A 22952-nucleotide genomic window follows, 5' to 3' on the forward strand; every position below is an offset into this window, starting at 1 on the left:
TCTTCACAATCTTAGGATTCACTGGTTAAAATGAGGTAGTAAAAGTGAGATTTTTATTATATGGAATTCAATACAAAAATGTAGAACTTCTTCATACTCATTCATGTAGAGAATATTTCCATACTTGAATTTCACTTATCGTTCAAGGTTTTGACTCAGATACTTAACAATAAGTGATTTTTTTTTTACTTAATGATTTTAACATAGTCCAAGTGTATGTATATCTTGTCTACCATGAGTTAGAAACTATTAAATAATTTTCTGACAACCTAATTCTTAAGCAGTTGGTAGCAGTCACTCTGCCCTTCCATCACTGTGTGATAATAAGCATGGGGTGAGGTCTGTATTTAAGGGAATGTCACCACTACCTCACAGGTGTGCTTTACGGGGAGTGAGGGGATGCTGTTGGTAAAGTTATATAATTAGCACAAGAATAGTTTCAGGTTCACTGGTGTGCTTGGGCTGTCAAGCACTGACTTTCGTGAGCTGATCGTGAACATCTCCCAAGTATGAATCAGTAGCGTCCTTTTGATAGCTTGGAGTATTGGGTCTGGGAGTAGCCCAGAAATCAACAGAGGGAATAAATCAAGGCCTCCATTTTCACCAAAGAGCTGGTAAGTAAACATTTACCAATAATACCAGAGGCAACAGTCCGTGGTAAACTTTTTACCTTTAATGTGAGAGATCCAAGCGCTGTTTTTCATTGTTTTGTCCTATTGGCCTTAAAAAGAATAATTCACATTGCCTTGTAATCATTTTCTGTTTAATGTGTGCAGCACTCCTTTTTATTCTTGATAGGGCAGGCCATGACCTGATATAATGAGACATACGTTTAATTCCATTTTCATGATCCTACGTGAGTGTGACTGAATATATTGGTGAAGTCTTTAGGGACATTGACTACTGCAGAATCCTTCATGATTGTTTTGATTTAGTAGTATTTCAGGCTTTAATCATAGGACAATTTTATGAAACCTTAGAGTCTCACTGTCAGAATTGAGTCTTTCCAGTCATTACTTTAAATCCTTCTGATGTCACCATGACAATATTGTCTGCAGGACAATGGGAGGCAATTTGCACTCCTTTTTCACTAGGCAGCACCTTACATATCTGAAGATAACAATCCTGTTCCTCCCTTCACTGCTATCCTCCTAAACGGAACATTGCCAGTTATTCTCTGCCCATTTTTAAATACCCAAGATTGAAACAATGACTTGTATGCACTTTCTTCTGAAGATTTGCTTCTGGCAGCTACTTCATAGCAGAAATTAGCAAGACACATAATTGGTTTTTATGTTATACCTGTCATTTATACTGTGCCTTACAGAATTTTGCAAATAACCTCGTGCATTTAATTTATTTGTTCCTTATAATGAACCCTTGAAGGCACGGAAGGTGTATTATGCTGTTGACAGCTAAGGAAGTAGAGGTTGGAAAATTTAAGTGCTTTGACCAAGCACTGACACATATTGAAGAAATAGAAGGTTGGAGTTTGACTCCAGATCTTTCTAAAGTGCCAAAACTCCACTGACTTTATTAGATCTGTGGTTTCTGACCTTGCGGCTATGTGTTCCCTGACATTACGTGTAAATTTTGTCTTCATGTATGTGTATTTTTTTCTGAGGAAGGGATCCATAGTTTATATAAAATTCTGAATGATTTCTGAGTTCACCCAGGTGAAGGATATTGGCTCCTTTTCTGAAGGGTTATTCAGCAGGAAATTAGAGATAGATTCTTTAATACATAAAATATTAGGTTCAAATACTTACCTTGTAAAGATACAGCTGACAGGTAAGTGATTCTTACCGTAGGGCAAAGATGACTTTCTTTAGATTGAGGCTGTATTATATGAATGTATAATAAACATCTCATAGTTTTTAGATCCAACCAGATCTCCCACACACATGGTATAAATTTTGTGCTCTCATTATATTTTCCATCCTTTCAAAAATTTAAAATTTAGAAGTTGTTAGTTTTATAAAGAATGTGAGAACAAATTCTGTAAATGAATAAATCTGGTTGATGGAACTTATTACTTTATTGTTGCACCTCATTAAATAATATTGAATTTCTGTCAGAGTTTAATGTGTGCTATCAATTTTCTTTGGTTATTTTGAGTGAAGCTGAATATTTCATTTATGTATTATGCTTAAAAGTGTTCTAGGGCTCTTAGATGTCAGCTTTAGGTTGGAGTGGGGGGGCTTGCTTTGAAATGCTCAGAAGACTAATGTGGGTATAAATGTGGGACATTTGTTTTTCTAGAAATGGCAACACGTGGGATTTCCAGGTTGTTAACCATTTTTTGGGTAAGAGTGAGGAACAAAGTAGTGTGCAGGCAGTTTGAGAGTGAGGATTGATAAAATTGTTGTGGACAGTAGAGGAATGAATTATTCATGGAAATGTAGTTGACTCTCAGGACTTTCTTGAAGGACCCACTTTAGTTACCCAGTTGGCCCTGTTGGGAGACTCTTTACCAAAGTGGTTTGTGGAAATGTGGTGGAGGGTCGGTAGTGGGGCTTCCCCATGACTGGCTTTTACCAGTATGATGTGGTGAAAAGACAGAAGGACCAGTGCTGGTAATGGCATGAATGCTCCTAGCTTTAGGAACCATGAGAAAGAGCCTAGTGGGGGAAGCCCCCAGAAAATCAAAGGGGTGAGTTGTAGATTCTATAGGTCAGTGTTCGTAGTTTGACTTTTAAGTGAGCAATTCCAGAAAAGCAGCAACGAGATTAGATTTGTATCTTAACAAGGATCACTCTGGCTTGTTGAACAACAAACCCTTGAACAGGTTAAGGACAGATGTAGAGAGACCAGGGAATCAGGAGACCAGTGGTGGGAGCCTGGAAAGTTTTAGCAGGGAGGGTGGTGACAATTACTGGGATTTGTGATGTTTTGAAAGCTGAATTGAGGAGATTTGATGATCCTTTGAATGAGAGGCATGCGCAAAGCAGAAAGAGTGGCAGTGATGCCGAGGTTTTAGTCATGAAAAGTTGATGTTGTTCTTACTACCTCCGGGACCTTGTACAGCTCATAGAGTACTTGTCCAGGTTGGTGCTGACCATGTACTTGGGTGGATATACTTGTGTTTAATCCGCCTCCCCTCTTTTTTTGTTGTCACCTTTCTGCATTCTCTGCTGCTGGTGTGCAGCTTGATTTTTGAGATAAAAAAAAGGCTTACACAGAAGCTGTGTCGATGGCCCTTTAATTTTTAGGCTTAAGTTGCTTTGTTTATTATCTTCAGAGCTTTTTGTTAGTAACCTCTGCCCATATCTGCCTCCTCCTGAGCCAAATTGGCAAGTCATTCTTTTGTGCATTTTATGTTAATAAAAGCCTTGTCTATATTTTAGACTTCTAAAAAGCAACTTTCAAAATAGCAGATTCACCAATCTTTAAAGACATACAAAAGAAATAGACTTTTCCAGGAAGAGGTTGTAGCAATAATTTTATATGATGTATTTAGAAAATGCTGTAAGTAGTTCCTTTGTTATCTGATTGAGTCATTAGTTTTGATCAGCCAAATGGAGTATTTATTGAATACCAATATTAGGAGTTTTGCATTGTGTGCTATCTCTGCCAATTTATTTTCTTGTATTATTAATATCAGAGCTACTTTGTAGATGAACAGTGCTGCATTTTCTTTGCTGAACAACTCTAACTTCACATCTTAGCCTCATAATTATGTAAGTTGCTGTCTAAACTCTAGAGCAATTGTCTCATCTTATTATAATGTTTTTAATTTTTTTAATATTTTATAACAACAGTATTGTCACTGATTTGTGGTATGTTCTTTTTATATACTCCAGTATAATTCAAACTTCTTGAAGTCATGGACTGTGTCTACCAGTTATGTTTCTGTCACTACCAACCCACTCTAAGGCACGGCTCTATTGAAATGCTCATTGCAGGTTGAATTCAATGAAATGTTTTGTTTGCCTATGAGATATATTTCCTTCAGAATTGTTTCTTTTAAAACCATTGACTACACTTATTTGTTTAAATTTCTGATATATTTAGAGTTGAAGAATTGAGAAACATTTCAGATTAAAATTGCACAGATATGTCATGAATTTTGGCCACTTTTATTTCACTGTACTGGGGAATTCTTGCAATAATCAAGGCAGGATCTGAGATGCTTCCCATAAAAGAGAGCGTAGGATAATCATAATTAGATGGTGTAAAAATGCCAGCCCAAAATGATAGTAATTATTTTTTCCTGAAGCATAACTAATACCCCATAGCAAAACTACAGTTCATTCTGATTTAAAATCCCTATTAGAATCCTTGCATATGATATCTCAATGATTATAATAGCTGGCATAAATTTCTTTACGATAAGGGTCTACTATATTATGATGTTATGTGTGGTTAGAGAATGCAAATAAAACCAGTGGGTAGAATGTAGTGTAAAGGAAATTTTGTAATACAGAGCATAAAAATTCAGACATGAAGAGTTCCTCCAAAAGTACATTATTTGGTTCATTCTTTTTATTATAATTTTAAGGTTATATAGATAGATAGATAGATAGATAGATAGATAGATAGATAGATAGATAGATAGATACATACATACATACATACATACATACATACACACACACACACACACACACACACACACGAACTTGAGCTTAGGCCAGAGGTGCAGGGAGTTACAGGATTCACCAGAGACAGAGTGGGAGCTAGACAATTCGATCTACTGAAATACACTGCTGAAGGAAAAAGAAGGCTAGACAGGAGAGGTCTGCGGTGCCATGTGGGTCAGCTCCCTGGCCGGGGATCAAACTCAGGATCAAACTATCTCTGCAGTGGTAGACAGTAGCTTCATAGTACTGAGACTTTAACCCCTGCACCATTCTTTTTATTTTATTGGTAAGTAATAGAAGCCTCAGAGAGACTAAGTACCTTACTTAATTCATGTAATTTGATATCAAAGTTAGAAGATGCTATTCTTTTAATATTTGCTATATTATTTGTCATAAAATTCCATTTCATTTAGCTGTAAGTCACTATATCAAGCTGTCTGATTATACTTAAGACAATCTATATTCTACTTTTATTATTTCTATTAGTTCTTATGAATATCTTAGATTTGTTTTGAGAACATATTAAAAACAAACAAGCTTCAGTAATTGGGCTATCTGAGTAGAATCCAAAAATACTTGCATTGGAATAATTAGATTCTATGTGGATGTTATTTGTAGACTTTTCTGTCAAGAGTAGATTGCATATGAACTTATTCTAGAAGTATGCGTGGTGCCTTTGATCCTCCTATGAAAAAATAAAAAAATGTTGGATAAACACTTAGAAATGTGTTAATTGCTTTGATGAACTGGCAAGAAAGAATTACCAGAAAGTGAAAGAGGGAGGAAGTGTGAGAGGTGGGAGGAGGGTTGGAAAGAAGAAAAAGGAGCAGAAAGGAGATGGAGAGATAGCAAGGAAAGTCCAAACAAAACCAGTTTTCACCCTGAGGGTATCTGTCAAACCCAAGTGACCTTGGAAGGCTTGGGCAAATAAGAGCAAAGGCCAGAATCTGCCTAGCCCTAGGAGTCTAAGTAGTAAGTACCCCCAAATTCCACGTGTTATTATATGGATCATCTAGAAATAATATCCCTTTACTATAATCTCCTGTCTTCTATAAGGGACTAAAAGATTGGTTGCCCTGGCACAGGCGCAAAGAGGAAAAAACCTTAGAGATTTCATTATTGTGTTTGCTGCCTAAACATATATCTTACGGTTGGTATGAGAAAATTCAGAATGAGAATTTAGTGGGAAATGGATTCCTGATTGATAGCTCTGTTATGTGACAAGCAAAAACTACTGATAATCTTTTCTGGTGGGACTCACCATCAAACTAGTATCTGAATATACATAGATACATTTCTAAGGAATATAAACATGCACTCTTGTCTGCGTACATGTGTGTGAATATGTGTACACACATGTGTATAAGGAAAAAGCTAGAAACAAGTTGGTGTCAGCTGAGCTGGCAGATCAACAAAGACATCCATTTTGAGACAGAGAATCCAAGCTTATCTCCCAAGCGTTTTGTTAATTGCCTTTTGCTGTAATGGTTCCTCCCATTTATAGCTTGTCATGTTATGGGGTTTTCAGTTCTTTAATTATATCACTTCCAGTTACATATGTGTGTATGTTTATAGTCAGTTTCCTGTTTTGTATTTTAACTGATTTTTTTTTTAACATAGTATACTGTTCTGTGATGAACCTGTTGTCACCACATCTGAAATTAATGTTTTTTTGTTGTGGAGATTCCTAGAGTTGGAATTCTGGTAGTATGTAACATACTTAGGGTATGTGCTTTACAGCAACCATGACTGATCAAATCAAAAATAAACTTTGAGAATAAGTACACCAGATAAATAGAAAGCAAATATTATTGGAGTTAATTCAACTGTTTTGGTGGATGACTGACATTGAGCTTACTCCATTTTAATGAAGGATAGAGTCAAAACTTTAAATATAGAAGAATTTTAAAATGTTTATCCCATTTTTAAAGATTTATTTATGCATACAAGAATTGGGGTACAGGCCAGAGGTTGGGAGGGTTCACAAAGACAGTGTGGGGAGCAGAGCAGGAGGATCCACTGAAATACACTGCTGAGAGGAGCAGTAGATGAGAGAGGAGATGTCTGCAGGGCCATGTGGGTCAGCACCCTGGCCGGGGATGGAACTCATGCTGCAGTGGCTGTGGATAGTTTCATAGTGCTGCACTTAACCCTTGTACCACCAGGAGGGCCCAGAAGACTTTTTTTTTTATGGCCATTTCAATTGTAGAAGAATAAGAGACCCATGTTCTTTCTTTCCTTAATCAATATAGTACTCCTTTGCCGTAAAAAGTGTCCAGTGGAGAACTGCAAGGGATGGTCAGCCTGAATAGACTGTAAAACAGTGGTTTTTATCAGTTGTTTACTGAACAAAGGATGTGCATCCTCTTCCCTTTTTTTCTGTCTAGCAACAGAAAAAATGAATGCTCCTGCCAGCTGGGACTCTGAGGGTTGATGGTTTCATGGCTCACGTTTTGGTGACTGGGAAGACCACTTTAATTTGGATAATATTGCAGAAGTGGTCACCTAGAGTGCCTGCAAAGTTGACTGTTGCTGATTAAACCTGAAGAGTAACTGGGTTTCTTGGTAAAGTTATTTAAAGCCACCTGTGCCTCCGGAATCCAGATACTTCTAATGAGCCATGAAATAATGCTGTTTCTGTTTTGATGCCAGCACTGATTTTCTTTGTGTTTTGCAACTTGTATTTTGACTCTGTATTTTAAGAGAGCTCTTTATGTCTTCTACTTTTCATAGTTATTTTGGGCTACTGTACTTCATACCTGTCACATCGATTCTTTCAAAATAATTTCTTTGCACCTTTTGGAGTAAGATTTAAGTATGAAAGACAATGATGGGATTTAACAATACAGTTCGTCTACATGAACTAGTCTTTAATCATTTCCGGTGGTCTGGAATCCATCGTGGACCATTTCACAGGCAAAATAAAATGGATGGCCTCCAGTCTGGCTTCAGCTTGATGCTTATCTGCATCATGTATCAACTACTCAGCTGGCAAGCCTTCATCAGAAGATTTCTGACGAGTCAAACATGCCTTCTTGGTCAGCACTGAGATGGGCTTCTCCGACTCGAAGTCTTAACCACGTCCTTCCATCCTTCATATCATTTGCTTAATTTGAAGAACAAGAACTACTGGCCTGACTTGTGCGATCTGAACGCAGAGCGAGGAGTGAAATCTCACTGCCTGTTTTCAGCACAGTGATGAACCAGCACAGACATTTAATTGAAACAGTACTTACACTGATAGATTCCCGGTACTGTCAGTTCCGCTCTAACATCCCTTCTGAACATCCACTAATTCTTCCTCAGTGGGGCTTCGAAACAAGCAGGGCGACCCCTGGCGGAGGAAGAAGGGACACCTGGAGGTGATGGAAAAGTTGTGGAGAACCTAATAGTGCCTCCGCTGTCAGCATCCCCGCTCACCCCCATCCGCCCCCACCCCAGTACACACACACATCTTTTTTTTTAAATTCTGTTTTCTGATTGAGGTAACGTCGGCTAGGATTTAGTGGTGTACATTCATACTTTTTTTTCAGATGTGTTTTCAGCTTATACTCACTACCAAAGCACCAGTAATCGGCCACAGCTCACTGGGGTCCTTCCACCTTGTGCTTCCTATCCTGTGTCGTCCGTTTCCAGTAGCTTCAGTTCTGTAGTCATGTTTGGGGTCTGCTCTGTGTGTTCCTTGTCCTCGCCCCCCTCCCCCACTATGATTCCCTTGTGTGAAAGCATCCTGTATTTGTCTTTTTTCCTTCTTTGTTTAGCATGATTCCCTCCAATATAACTCTTGTTGCTAGACCCAATGATAGATCTATTTTAATATTTTGAGACCCCTCCATACTGCTTTCTGTAGGGGCTGGACAGTCTACATTCGCATATGTCTGTTGACTAACTCTTTTGTCACTGGGAGAAATGTCTCCTTTACTCTTTTGCCTGTTTTGTGGTTGGGTTATTTGTTTTCTTGTTGATGAGTTGTATGAGTTCTTTGTAGATGTTGGTTATAGTGTAGATGCTGCCTATATTGTGTATGTTGTACATATGGGGCACAAATATTGTTTCTGACTTGGTAGGGAATGTTTTCATTAAGTATATTTTTTCTGTGCAGGAGCTTTTTAGTGTAATCCCATTTGTTTGTTTTTGACTGTTTCTCTTGCCATTGAGTCAAATTCTCAAAGACATCATTGAAGTCGATGTTTCCTTCACATACTTTATTGTTTCAGGTCTTGCATCCAAATCTTTGATCCGTTTTGAGTTAATTTTTGTGGATGGTGTGATTATTGTCTAGTTTAATTCTTTTGCATGTGGCCATACAGTTTTTTTTTTTCTCCAATACTATTGTTAGAAACTTTCCTTTCTCCATTTAATATTGTGGGCACCTCTGCTACACATTAACTTTCCAAATGTGTGTGGGTTTATTTCTAGGATCTCAGCTCTATTCCATTGATCTCATATAGATCAACTTTTAAGCAATTAGTTATTTCAGTGAAAAAGAAACCAGTGGTGGGCATTAGCTTGTGGACTTTTTGGAAAACAATCTACTAATTCTTCAAATGATACAACATTTCAAATTCTAGGTATGTGCTGAAGGGAATTGTAAACACATGTCCCCATTGCATTTGAGTATTCACAGTAGCAATTTTCTTCATAACAGCCCCAAAGCAAAAATATCCAGATGATTAGCAGTTGATAAATAGATAAGTAAATGTGTTCTACACATATACCGGAGTATTATATGTCCCTATAAAAAATGAAGTACCAATATATACTATAATTTGAGAACATTATGCTAAGTGAAAGAAACCAGATGCAGGATGGTGGCGAGGGTATAGGATGCTTTAGCACACTCTCATGAGGAGCTGAACTACAGCTGCTCTCCAAGGCACTAAAATGTATTGAATGGATTTGAGGTAATTAAAACTAGGGAATCAGTTAATAATTGGAGAAGAATCAATGTGATTTCCTTATGTAGCCTTAAAATAAAGTGAACTGGAGGATAATGTCACTAACATCGGAATGTTCCTCAAAAATGGTCAATTAAAGCTCCCCATGCCTTATTGATCAACCATTTAAAAAATATGCATGCTGTGGAGTCTTTGATATAATTGGCTCATATCTTACATTTGCTTTTCATAGAGCATGCCATTTCAGACTCCATTATAGAAACATTCAGTACCCTTACTAATGGAACTGCCTTTGACTTATGTTCATGGACGAGCTCCAGGTGAACTCACTTTATGGATTGCTCCAAAAGAGCTGTTATTAACCTTAGATATTTTTTTGCCTCATTTTTCTTTGTTCCTCATCTTCCCATTCTACAAAACATCTTTTAATTTGTGGAGAGGGTAATTAAAGATCATTTTGTTGTTTTCAAACCAAGAGATCACCCCCAAATAATTATAAAATTCCTTTTTTTTTAATTTAAGAGTTAGAACATATTTGTTTCTTAAACTACAAAATATGGTTACTATTTCTTCATAAGAACTGTTTCATGGCTTTATATCAGACATCTAAGGGAGGTGGGCTTGAGGCAAAACTCAAATGAATCATTTACTTCCTACCTGTCAGTTCTCATCAAAATTTCCAACAGCTGTGATACAGCATATACACATACTGTGCTGTTCTTTATGCCTCAACGTGTATTATTTGTCCTCACAATAACTGTCATTTGGCAAAACCACAGTTTCTCTTTCATAGTTTCTGGTATCAGCGACCCTCGGGATACCAGAAGGAACTCCCTTTTTTTGTATGGCCTGAGATCTTTGGAATATCCTTCTTTCATTTCCTAGTCTTAATTCCTTGTCTTTGTTATCATCCCAAATAATTCTTATTATCCCAAACATCAAACCTACTGCCTACCCTTATTCTAGGAATCATTTCAAATCAGAGGAGTGTTACTTGTTCTATGACTATAGAGAAAGGGTGTGATTCTAAGTCTAAATCTCTTTAAATACAACCTACTATTTCTTTCACATCTCTCACCCTGACTCTTCTCATCAGTGCTGTTTGACTTTAGAAACCCCCTTCCCCCCAAGTATCAGCATCCTCCATTTTCTTCACTTAAGCTCTTTTCTAATTTTACTTATGAAGCATTGACTCATCCATGGTTAATTGTTCGAGTCCCCTAAAATGCCCAAACAGAATAATTTTCTCTAACAAACCCTTATTTTTCTATCACATCCATCTGGTAAATCCTTAATTCTGTCTCTCAAAGTCTCTTATCCACTTTTACATCTGATCTAGAATATTCCATAGTCATATGTTGTTGCTATAAATTCAGTTATTTCTCTTCCTCTGGGAACTCAGCAATATAAAAAGATTACCAAAAAATCCTTCAATTTTTTTTTCTTCTGTTTCTTCCAAAGACTGGTCCATCACCACGCACATCAAGCTTCTAACCCAAAAGAAGTTCAGCATGTATTTACTCCATATTCAGGAAGTGGAAGCTAATTCTTAGGTTTTTTTCCATGCCATTCCTAAGAAATCCGTTTTGTGAAATAAATTTTCTGGCAAAATACTTTGGAGGGCCTTTTGGGACTTGTTTTATGTTTTCATTTGGATTTGATTCCAGATACAGGAAGAATGTTGAGCAAGGGACAGAGTTTTCTCTGTAACAGGTATGGGGTGTCCCCTCCGAACAACTGTGGTGACTTCTTGGGAACACAAAGGGATTCTGATTCATTTAACCAAATGCTTGTGAGGGAAGGATGACATCGTGAATGATGTCTGTCATTCCTGATGTATTATAGCTTTTAGTAACAAAGCACCCACCAGTGTGGTGTGGCTGAGGATCAAGGGAGGGAGGATGTATTTCATGAGCATTATCCCAAAATTCATGTTCAGGGTTTTTAAGAGTCACAAGGGACTACAGAAACAGAGACAAAGGTACTGTATAAGTGAAATTTAGTAAGAGAGCAGACCTTAAATGTTCATACACACACAAACAAAACAGTATGTGAGGTGACGGATGTGTGAGCTAACTAGATGTGGAGGAATCCTTTCATGACACAGACACCTGCCAAGTCATCATGATGTGCACTTTAATATGTTAGAGTTTTGTCAATTTTACCTCAATAAAGCTGAAAAGAAGAAACAGCGACAAGATTTTGTGTTAAAGAAATGTAAAGCTAGGACCTCCCTGGTGGCGCAGCAGGTTAAAGCACAGCACTAAGAAGCTAAAGCCACTCAGCATGAGTTCAGTCCCATCCCGGAGGTGACCCACATGGCACAGCAGACCTCTCCTGACCCGCCCGCTGCTCCCCTCAGCAGTATACTTTGTCACTTGGCCTGTTCTGCTCCCCACTCTGTCTCTGGTGAATCCTCTCGCCGCCCCTGCACCTCTGACCTGTACCCCAGCTCTGTCTGCATAAATACATCTGGAAAAAGCAAAGCTGTTGTATGTATCTGCTTAGGACAATTTATCACATTGTGAGACTTTTGAGCTCTTTATTTTCCTCATTATCTCTTTTTCCTTTGTTATAAAAAAGGGTGATCTCTGTGGCTTTTGCGGTCCTTGAATGATTACAAAAGTGGAAATGACCCATGAGAAAGGAAGAAGCAAAGAATGATTATTAGAAATTTTTATTTTAAAAAGAGAAACCAAACACTGGACTTCTATCAGTGTTTTGGGTATTAAAATAAGTGAATTCTCCAATTTTCCTTTCTGGCCTTTTTAAATGCATGTTTCCAAAATTCTAAGGAGCCCTTGCACTAATTCCCAGTTGGAGGGGGTCGTAATAACCACCCCTAGTTTGTCAGTGGAGTTGTAGAGAGGGTATTCTAATTCTTGTTGTTGGGACTCTCTTTGAGGATATTATTATTTCTGGTCACAGTTGGACCATTAACTGTTCTCTTAGAAACATCGTCTACATGATGGTTTTAGATATAGAATGTCATTTTTCTCAAGCTTCACTTATAGTTTTGATCAGAGACTTTCTGTGCATTGACTCAGGTAACGAATCAGTGCTGCTTAATTTAGTGTCAGTTCCGTGAGAAATGCATTCTGTCTGTCAGACTACCATTAAAACCAGCATTCACTGCTTCCTATTTTAGAATTTTCTAGTATCACCCATCACCTACATCATTTTCCCAAATGCCTGAGTTCCTTGGGAATGTAATATGGTACTAAACACATGATCATGTTTAATAACAGTTGGAAACAAATTGTTGTTGAAGACCTATGAAGCTTGAATACTGAAATACACTGTACATGACCCGTGAGCGAGGCACTTGCATCCTCTCAGTGAGCCTCCACTTCTTCATTTCTGTGTTAGGTGATAATATACGGAATATTACAAGGTTTTGGTTAGATGATTATTTATGTGAATGGCCCAACTCAGTTTCCTAGTTGATGTTAGCAAATATGAACCCCCTTTGCCCTCTGTTACCCTCTCCACGCTCTCCCTACATGCCCTCTGCAATACTTGACATAGTCTTGGTCATCCTTTGTAACATCAGAGTTTCCCAGGAAAAAATACTGTGAAGGAAGGAAATATGGGCAATATTTACTCATCCAAGTTGGAAATACTTAGCTTATTTCTATTTGGGAGATTGTCTTCTACAAATAATATCTACGTTTACTTTTTCAGTACTTGATTGCAACCTGATTCTTTATACATTATGCAAAACACAACTGAGTTTTGTTCCAATGTGGTTTGTGCTTCAAATTCATTTTGTCCAAAACAGCCATTTTTCTCATTCTTTGTTTCATATATCCATTCAACAAATGTTTAAGAATGCTTATTTTTGTCCCCCAAACTATCTGAGGGATAAGGGAGACAGTCTTGGACAAGACAGTATTATGGCGCACACACTGGAGAAGAGCCTAATCCAAAAGAGAGCTGTTTCCTTAAAGAGGCTCATGGTCTGGATTTTTCTGTCCAGGTCCAATATTTTCCTTTGAAAGATAGATCATTTCTAACCTGATTTGCTGGAGTTGACTGTCAGAGTTAAAGCCTCATTAGGGAAAGGATTCGTGTTTGATTTGTGATTCTTCTTACTTTAGCACCGAACCCCAAACTCATACATAGCTCCTCCCTACAAGATGGATGACTGGATGGCTGCCATAGCAGTGTTGATGAGCAGTAAGAATCTGAGCTTTAAGAACAGGCGCTTGCTAAAGAACTTTATCTAAGAGAACACCTCTGGAGAGGTGACAGCTGTGAATTCAGGGAGCCCTTAGATGATTTAGCTGATTCTTAAAGCCACTTCTCAACCTTGTTTGTTGTGGCAATCAGGAATTTCCTGTTTACTGGAACTTATGCAGTTTTGTAATCTTTGGAATGTACTTACGAAGCAAAATGCTTGCTGTGAAAAGATGCACCTTCATTGTGTTTTTCTGTGTTATAAAGGCCAATTTTAAACCCAGAACACATTTGAAAAGTAGCTGGGCCTGCTGCCATGGTGGCTTGACAGGGTGACCTTCAAATTCAGTGTTGTTTTTCTCTTGTACTTGGCCCAAAGCATTGGCAATTTTAACATCTATGCATTTCAGATTTATTATTTTTAATTTAAAAAGTAGGAATGCAGCAAGACTAGCATCATGTTGAAAGTGTTAGCGGTGTTCTAAACCTTTCATCACCATAATAATGCTCTCAAAACAAGGCCAGCATGTTTTAATTGGCCTCTGATATTGACTAGTACAGAGTTGCCTAAAGCAAAATGCAAAGCCCATTTGAATGTGGATGTTGTGTTTTTTTGGTTTGTGTTCCAGTAATATGTATTAAGTTCGACCCTTAACTGCTTGGTCATTCTACGGGGAAAAGTAGCAGACCATTCATCTGCACCATGTTAGCCGTCACACACCGAGTGCCCTGAAATATGTTACCTCACTTAACCATCAAAACAAATCTTCAGAAATGATTATTGCAGTTGGTGCTTTATACATGGAAAGCTGAGGCTCAGGAAATTTGTTTTTTTTTTTTATCACACTTATACTAATATGTAGCAGAGCTGGGGTCTGACACACTTAAAAAATTCTTTTTGCAGTAGCAAGGGTTTATAAGACTGGATATTATTTAGAGGTTCGGGACCACCCCATTTAGGTGGTATTGCCACAGCATACCCACTGTCAGAATACCCACAGGACTCCACAGTCCAGTGTGCACCAGTCCCACTTTGCTCTGTACCACCTCCTCTCCTTCTGTAGTTGTACAGTCTCATTTTGAGGGTTTGTTTCTTTGGTTTGACCTGTTGTTGTTGTTGCTGCTGCTTTTTTCTCTATCTCCACATAGAGTGACAACGCCTGGCATCTCTCTTTCTCCTGCTGTTCATCCCAGTCAGTTCTGTCACACAGCTTTTTGATTCTCTCTCTGTACCAGAGTCCTATCAGAATTTGGTTGTCTGTTTCTGGCTCATGAAGATGACTGTATATTCATTACACAATACGTCAGATTTAGTTGGGCAGAATCAGGGAATAATAAATGTTGGAGCTGATGTACTTGTAAGTAACTGAATTCCAGAAGAAGGGACTAGCCTCTGAGCACTAAGATGCTGTCATCCAGGAGCCATTGGGTGGCTCTGGTACCTCATGACCTTCACTCACCTGAACAGAGGCTGTCAAACCATTTTCCACATTGGTAAATGCAGGAAATATATTTAGACATTTGCTCCCGTCTTTCCTGCATAATATATATTCACAAGAGTAACACTGTTGTGAGTTCACCCTCCTGTCCGTCCATCCAACACATCAACATTTTCCCTCATTTCCCTATCACTTGGCCCCAGACAGTCACCGTTAGACAGGAAGTATGATGAGTGAGGGCAGAGGAAGGTGCCGAGAAGCTATTCTCAGGAGTGAACAGCCTGTCCCTTAAGAATGTTCATGACCTCAGCTCCATGTTACATGATTATGGCAAGGCATGTGAAGAGAGGCGTGCTTTCTTTCTCACCCAGAAAATTGAAATGGTCAACTAAATCTCACAGGATAGAGTCTCAAACGTGATTGCCATTGGCCTGGGTACTGCTTCTGCTCTGGTTCTTGCTTTTGGTCTAAAAGCTTTGTTTCAGAATGTTGTCACCACGTTGGAGTCGTTAATTGGTAATTGAGTAAGTTAGACTTGAACTTGTAGTCTATAGGAAGAAAATCCCATGAAATGCACTTGGCAACAGCATTGAAGAATGTACAAGAGTCCTGTAGGTGGAATTGTAGCTGGGGGTTGACGTAGGGAAGGCAATCTCTGCCTAAACCTTACTTTTCTTTCAGTTTAACACTACCGTGTGAATCGGTAATTGTCTCTTTCTCTGGTGAGCAGGGACTTAGAACAAATGAAACTATTATTCAGTCTCTAGCCCAATGCACTGTCTGTATTCTGCCTTTTTTTAAAAAAATTATTCATACAGAACTGGGGTACAAGCCAGAGATGCGGAGGGTAGGAGGAGCCACCAGAGACAGAGTGGGGAGCAGAACAGGTAGATTTGCAAAGTACACTGCTGAGAGGAGCAGAGGGCAGGTCAGGAGAGGACTGCCGCGCCATGTGGTCATCACCGGGGCAGGTGGGAATCGAACTCATGCGGAAGTGGCTTTAGCTTCTTAGTGCTGTGCTTTAACCCGCTGTGCCACCAGGGAGGGCCCAGTATTCTGCCTTTTTGACTTTTGCAGCAAGTTGTCCTCTCACTGACATTTCTAACAGCTTCTATACCTTATTTTTGACATTGTATGTTCCTTGTGTGATTGTTAATGAATGTATATTTGCAAAATGTATCTCCTAGTTCCAAGGCATTGGGGATACAGAGAGAATTGCTCACATTTGTTAAGTTTTTGACAGTTTACACATACTTTCTCATCTACTTCTATTGGCATTCTACTAAAATAGATCTTGATTTCTTCATTCAGTCACCAAATGTATATTTTTATAACTATTTTCCAGGAAGATATACTTTATGTAGGAAAATGTTACACAGGCATTAGAAAACAACCTAGTAATACAGCTATGCTAGGGCTCTGTGTTAAGTTACAGTAAGTTACTGTTAAAATGATCGTGAACAGTGAGAATAGTTTAGGGCTATTCTCTGGGCCTTTAGAGTAGTAGGAGGGGAGAGCCCACTCCAAATGGAAACCTGATATAGGTTTGCCCAGGCACCCTGGCAGGTATACATACAACATACTCAATGTGCAGTAAGGTATTAGTCTGTCCAGAACTGATCCAGTGTTTCATTACTGACTACCTGTTACCTTAGAACATCGAAGTTTTTAGAAACCATTGGAGATAATATTGTCCAACTCATAGTTATCCTTAAAAGATAGGCTCTTTTTGGGGCCCTCCCTGGTGGCACAGTGGATTAAAACACAGCACTAAGAAGCTACAGCCACTTTAGCATGAGTTTGATCCCCACCCCAGAGGTGACCCATATGGTACAGCAGACCTCTCCTGCCACACCCACTGCTCCCCTCAGCAGTATACTTTGTTGATCTGCCTGTTCTGCTCCCCACTCTATGTCTGGTGAATCCTCTCACTGTACCTACACCTCTGGCCTGCACCCCAGTTCTGCATGCATAAATAAAATAAATCTTTAAAAAAAAAAGTCTCTTTTTGGAAAAAAACTAATGTATTCTTCATGGCTATATATATTATTTTTTGGAGTGCAAAATAAAACTTAGTTTCTTCTACACACACACACACACACACACACACACACACTTTCCTAGATGACTCACTTCTGACTTGACTTTATAGTCTCAAAGAGTTAAGTATTGCTAAAGAAGATACTTTTTTTCTGTTTTTATTTGTAATCATACCTTGTTACTTTTTTAATTTATTTTTTACATCACTCTTCATTTTGTGCATTTTTTTCATCTCAGTTGTAATCGCCATGGACTTCCCACCACCAGTTCACCTGTGTGCCATCATTAGTCTCGTGCACTCTTTCTACTGAAATTTTGATCCTGATTGTCCCTCCACTTCTGGTATATAGTTGTTCATTGTTTTTCATTTTTACTTTATTGCAATTGCTATTTTTTTTTCCTGATTCCTTATGCTCTTCCTGTGAGTTAAACCATCTGGTAGTTTTCTTTTTCTTTCTGGCTTATTTCACTAAGCATGGTCTCTTTTAGCTCCATCCATGTTGCTGCAAAAGGCATGCATTTATCTTTTTTGATTGCTGAGTAGTATTCTATTGAGTGTATGTACCACATCTATTTAATCTGGTCATCTATTTTTGGGCCTGTGGGTTGATTTCAGGTCTTCCCTATTATAAATAGAACAGCAATAAACATGGGAATGGATTCCTTTAAGAAATTCACTTGGTGATACCATTTAGAAAAGGAGTTTGACAACTCAATTATTCAGAAGAGGTCTCTGAATATTACATAGTTTTCAGAATACCTCAATTGATTTATTATTCTTGTAGTTCCTTCTTAAATATGTATGAGAGATTGTTTATGGCAAACATCTATTTTAAAAGCCTTACATAAAACTTTAAAATGTACTTCTAAATTATATAACCTAGATCTATATGTTTGAAATATAAAGGGCTTTTCAGGAAGAGTGATCTAGTCTAGGTAATAAGAAAGCATTGTGTAGTTCAATGAGCCAGACTTGCTTTTAAGGATTAAGATGAAATATGGTTAGGTTTATATGGACCTCTGTTGCTACTTTTTTTTCTTTTTTTAAGATTTATTTATTTATGCATACAGAACTGGGTACAGGCCAGAGGCACCGGGGCGAAGAGAAGATTCACCAGAGACAGTGGGGAGCAGAATAGGCAGATCAATGAAGTACACTGATGAGGGGAGCAGTAGGCGTGTCAGGAGAGGTCTGCTGAGCCATGTGGATCACCTCCGGGGCTGGAGGGGGTAGAACTCCTGTGGAAGTGACTTTAACTTCTTAGTGCTGTGCTTTAACCCCCTGCACCACCAGGGAGGGCCCTCTGTTGCTATTTTTAAAGTCCACTGCGAACTCTAGTGGCATTCCATCTTTGCCTGAAAGTGCCAAGTGTAATGTTATTCCAGGGAAATGCAGTGGTGAGAGGTCAAAATTTCATTCCCTCTTTGCAGTACACCGATGTACTGTTTTAAATGAAGTGTTTATTCCACTGCACTTCCATGTTCTCTCTCAGAGTGAAAATACTAATTCTTGATTTATCTAACAAGGAAGACTGGATCATGTCATTTAAATTAATTCTGTGGATTTCCAAGGCAATTGTTTTTAAATACGGTCTTTTTGACAGTACAAGTCTACGTTACCCTTGGTTTATTTCTTTGTAAAAAGTTCTAATATGTTATATCTCATTTTCTTTTCTTTTCCTAATAGGGGGTCCTGATGACAACTTAATTGAAGGTGGAGGGACAAAATTTGTCTGCAAACCTGGAGCCAGAAATATTACGGTCATATTCCATCCATTACTAAGGCAAGTCTGATTTTCCGATGTCCCCTCTGATGATAAGTACTGCGGTCATGCCGTTATTTATGCTGATGTGCCGACTGCCAGTAGGTCAGTCAGCATGGAATTGAGTCTTAAAAAAAAAACACAAAAATCATTGTTCCATTTTCTACTCCTCTGTTGGCATGTTGTCCACAGCTGTTTTTGTGCCAAGCTTACATACTTGAGTATTTGCAGCAAAACCCACGTGGCACAGAAAGCCTAACTATTTATTAACAGATCCTTCACAAGGAAAAAATTGCAGACCCATGATCTGTCTCCGTAATTTACAGTAATGAGCCAGATTTCCTTTGAGAATTGGCAGGTTTCTGAACAAATGTGATTTACAAAAACTGAAAGACAGTGTAACAGACAGATATATGGTTTCACACATTGAAGTTTAACTTGATGGTGACTGGAATGAACTCTGTTAATAGCATTCAATTGTTTTTTGTTTTTTTTTTTGTATAGTACGATTGTAGGAAAAGAAGAATTTATGATTCCATTTTATAGACTTCAAGACCTTCATTGTCTTTCAAAACCTTAATGAGGTTTTAGGGGAAGAAAGGAAAAGGAAAGGGAAGTGTTGTCCCTAGGATAAGAAATGTTATTTTTGTAAGTTGACTAGTTTCTTAAGTCTACTTTACAGTAATCCATATAACCAGAATTACTGTGTTGGACACACAAGAAAAAGGTTCAGATGGTAACTTTCATGTTCATTGAGCACAATTAGAATGGTGCTTTTTGGACACATAGATCCAGTATACTGTTAATTGCATGTTTTCTCTGTAATGAACCAGCATGCATTTTTAATATATTTTTATATAATGGGTCAAAAAGTCTTAGATTCATGAAGATTAGGCACCTCAAGTCATCACATTAACTCTCTCAGATAAACTCCTAAAAAATTGGAGGCTCTTAGAATAACAGTTAAACAAATTCTACTAACTTGGCCAGAGATAACACTATACGTGCTTTTTCAAAGTATAAGCAGTTATTACTGGAATTTCCTCCCTTCTCATTAACCAAGACTTACTAAATTGCTATCATTAGAACTAGCTCAATTCAAATCTCTTATTTAGGTAATTAGTTTTTAAATTGTACTACATACAATTAGTGTTAAATGCAGTAACACAAGTATATACGTATGTGTTTATGTACTTACATATATATATAAACAAAACCCAACTGTCACACAAAAAAACTAGACCTTTAAAGAAATGTTATTTAAGGAAGCCTTTTAAAGTGTGTTTTTGTGAAAACACATTTGCAGTGGGTAGATTCATGGAACTGAGAAAATAGACTGTCTTCCAACTTTAACTGATTAGGTACATATATGTAAATTACAACATGGAATTTTTAGATTAAATAGCAGTGGTCATATACATATATATCAGCTGACGCTGGTAGTTAGTTTAGCACTCACTCTCTTCTCCAATTACAATTGATTTCTACTTAGTGTTGCTAATTGTTAAGAAAATGGGAAAATACCTTAATCAATATAGGCATCGCCTACCTAGGTTTAATGCCATCATTTACTACTGAGTTAGGCTGTGGCTTGGATAAATGGAATCCTTAAGGTTACACTTGTGCTGTGTATAGAAGAAACTGTTTAGAAGATTTTTTAGCAGTGTTGTCAAGTCACTTTGCAAAAAAATTTCCCCATAAACTTTTTTTTTTTAACACAATGTCAGAGGTCTGGAAAAAAAACAGAATATTTCACATGTAGTCAAATGCATTTCTGATAGAATACTACTAGAGTTCAGTGTTTTCTAATTGTTGACAATTATTTTGTAGTATTTATGTTGATAGTTTTTTGAAGATCGGTAGCCCACCTACTGGTTTCACTCACTCATTTGTTCTCTACTTTGCATTATTGATTAGAACTGGGTAAATTTTCTTGCACAATATAAGTAGTTTCTCATTCTCTATAATGGAAGTCACAAGAATATTACATGGTCTGTGACTTAATTCCTTGCTAAGCTGGCGATCATCACAGATTTTAGAGTCTCCGTTGAAAACTTATAAGGTAAGTTTATGGACCTTTAAAGGACTAAAATCTTCTCAATATTTGTTTTCAGTTTTTCACTTCACCATTTGTTAAGAATTAAATTTATTATTTCTTCTAAAATTCAGAAGTTTAATTCTGTAATGAGAAGACTGCATTATCATGCAAGTATAATTTTTATTATAATCATTTTAAAGTTTTATACTTAGCAAGTGTTTATTGAGCACTTACAGTGTGTGTCTTCCTTAAGCTCTATTTGGACTTTTATGTAGAAATAATCCCTTTTAATTTTGTGGGATTGTTTGAATAAAATATGTGTATATTTATTTTACATCCTGAGAAATGCCCACTGCTTTCACTTCCCATTTCACTCACAGTGAATGAGACTTAGCATTTTATTATTTAAAAACCAGTATAGCATAGTGGGAGAGGCAATATAGGAGGATAGAAATATGGAGGGGAAATGCAGGATTTGAAATAAAAACCACAAGATATCTGGGTTCAAATCTAGATTATTTATATTACATTCTTCATTATTCCTCACCAGTTATTTTTTGGACTCTGATTCTATGTCAGGTCCTGGGAAATAAAGAAGAAAAAAAAAAATGAACAAACCCTTGCTTGTAGGTATTCACTTGCTAATAGCATGAGTCATACAAAATTCTCAAACCAGAAAACCACTATATTGGAGAATACATATAGGATATAAGTAGGTCAGTGAGATCTCTGCTACCCTGTATGGAAATCAGTATAGCCAGTCCTTAAAACAGTGACAACAGTAAGCACATACATACCTTTTCACCCTCTGGTTCTCTCCTATTTCTGTTTAGGTAAGTGACTCACCATATTTCCATACCATTTTTGAACTTTTCCCAAATTTGTTATAATGATGCTTTATAAGTTCAATCATATTCAAGAAGGCACTTGGCATCATTTGGCTGTTTTCACAAGGCAACATGTGCTTAGTCATTATGGCATTGCTCTCTTGGTCTCTCTCATCGTATACTCAGTGATTTTCACTGGAAGGGAGAAATTCTTTCAAGTAGTAGATGGATCCCTCCCATATTTTCCTCTGCTACTCCTCCCCTCTGTCTGGCACAACTTGTGCTCTTCCTGAATCTTTGCATCTGGCTTTCCTCCACTTCATTCATTTAACATGTTCTTACCTTGACTTTTTTCCAACTGGCACTACATTCTTTGCAGCCTGAAGTTTTTCTATATGGAAAACTCTGACCCATCCTTGTAGGAACACCACACAGCTTTTTCCCTGATGCTGTTTTAGATATTCTCGGCGGTGGTTTATGTTTTCCCCCCATAAATTTATTCTGCATGGTCACCTTTGACACTGAAGTTTTTGTAGTCTTCTGAGAACTAGTCTCCTCACCAGAAATCCTTACAGGGTGTGGAAGGCAGGACCCCCACTTTTGCTATTTTTTCTCCCCATGCACTCTGCTGATTTCTTGACTTATTTATTTCATACTCTCATTGCTCTTTTCTCTTTCTTGATAGAAAATTTCCTTAGAGATTTTTGAGAAATGTGAGCTATACATGATCTTGCTTGTTTCATTATTACCCTAAACCATGCTGTTGTCTGCAATGAAATCGTTCCTGGCATTGTTTGATGATGAGCCATCTAATCAGTTTTTCTGTCTGTTGGTCTCAATAAACTAAAAATTGAAATATGTAGGAAATCAGTGGTTTCTAACCATACTCAGGGAGAATCTGAAATATTTCCAGCAAAATTTAGACCTTATATGACTGATGCCTTTTTATCTTCCATCGATGTCTTGTTTTTCAACTTGCTCTGGAGATCTTGAGGAGGAATGATGTCTTTGCACTGATAATGGAATTTATCTATCCGTCCTTGATTTCAAGGAACAAAGAAAGATAAGTGAATGTTGGAGCTTGGTTAATTTCTTTCTTTCTTTCTTTCTTTCTTTCTTTCTTTCTTTCTTTCTTTCTTTCTTTCTTTCTTTCTTTCTTTCTTTCTTTCTTTCTTTCTTTCTTTC

At 37.6% G+C, this 22952-nt stretch overlaps 1 protein-coding gene across 1 annotated transcript in view; it reads left to right on the forward strand.

Annotated features, from left to right (window-relative positions):
- EXOC4 (exocyst complex component 4) overlaps positions 1-22952 on the forward strand; it is a 648177-nt gene that overhangs the window by 275657 nt on the left and 349568 nt on the right. Inside the window, exon 10 of the mRNA XM_004677057.2 lies at positions 18827-18923. Within this exon, the coding sequence (XP_004677114.1) occupies positions 18827-18923 (97 nt within the window). The remainder of the gene's footprint in view (positions 1-18826; positions 18924-22952) is intronic.

The sequence above is a fragment of the Condylura cristata genome, unplaced genomic scaffold, assembly GCF_000260355.1.
Source record: "Condylura cristata isolate star-nosed mole 26May11 unplaced genomic scaffold, ConCri1.0 scaffold00005, whole genome shotgun sequence".
In the NCBI taxonomy this organism is placed as follows: domain Eukaryota; kingdom Metazoa; phylum Chordata; class Mammalia; order Eulipotyphla; family Talpidae; genus Condylura; species Condylura cristata.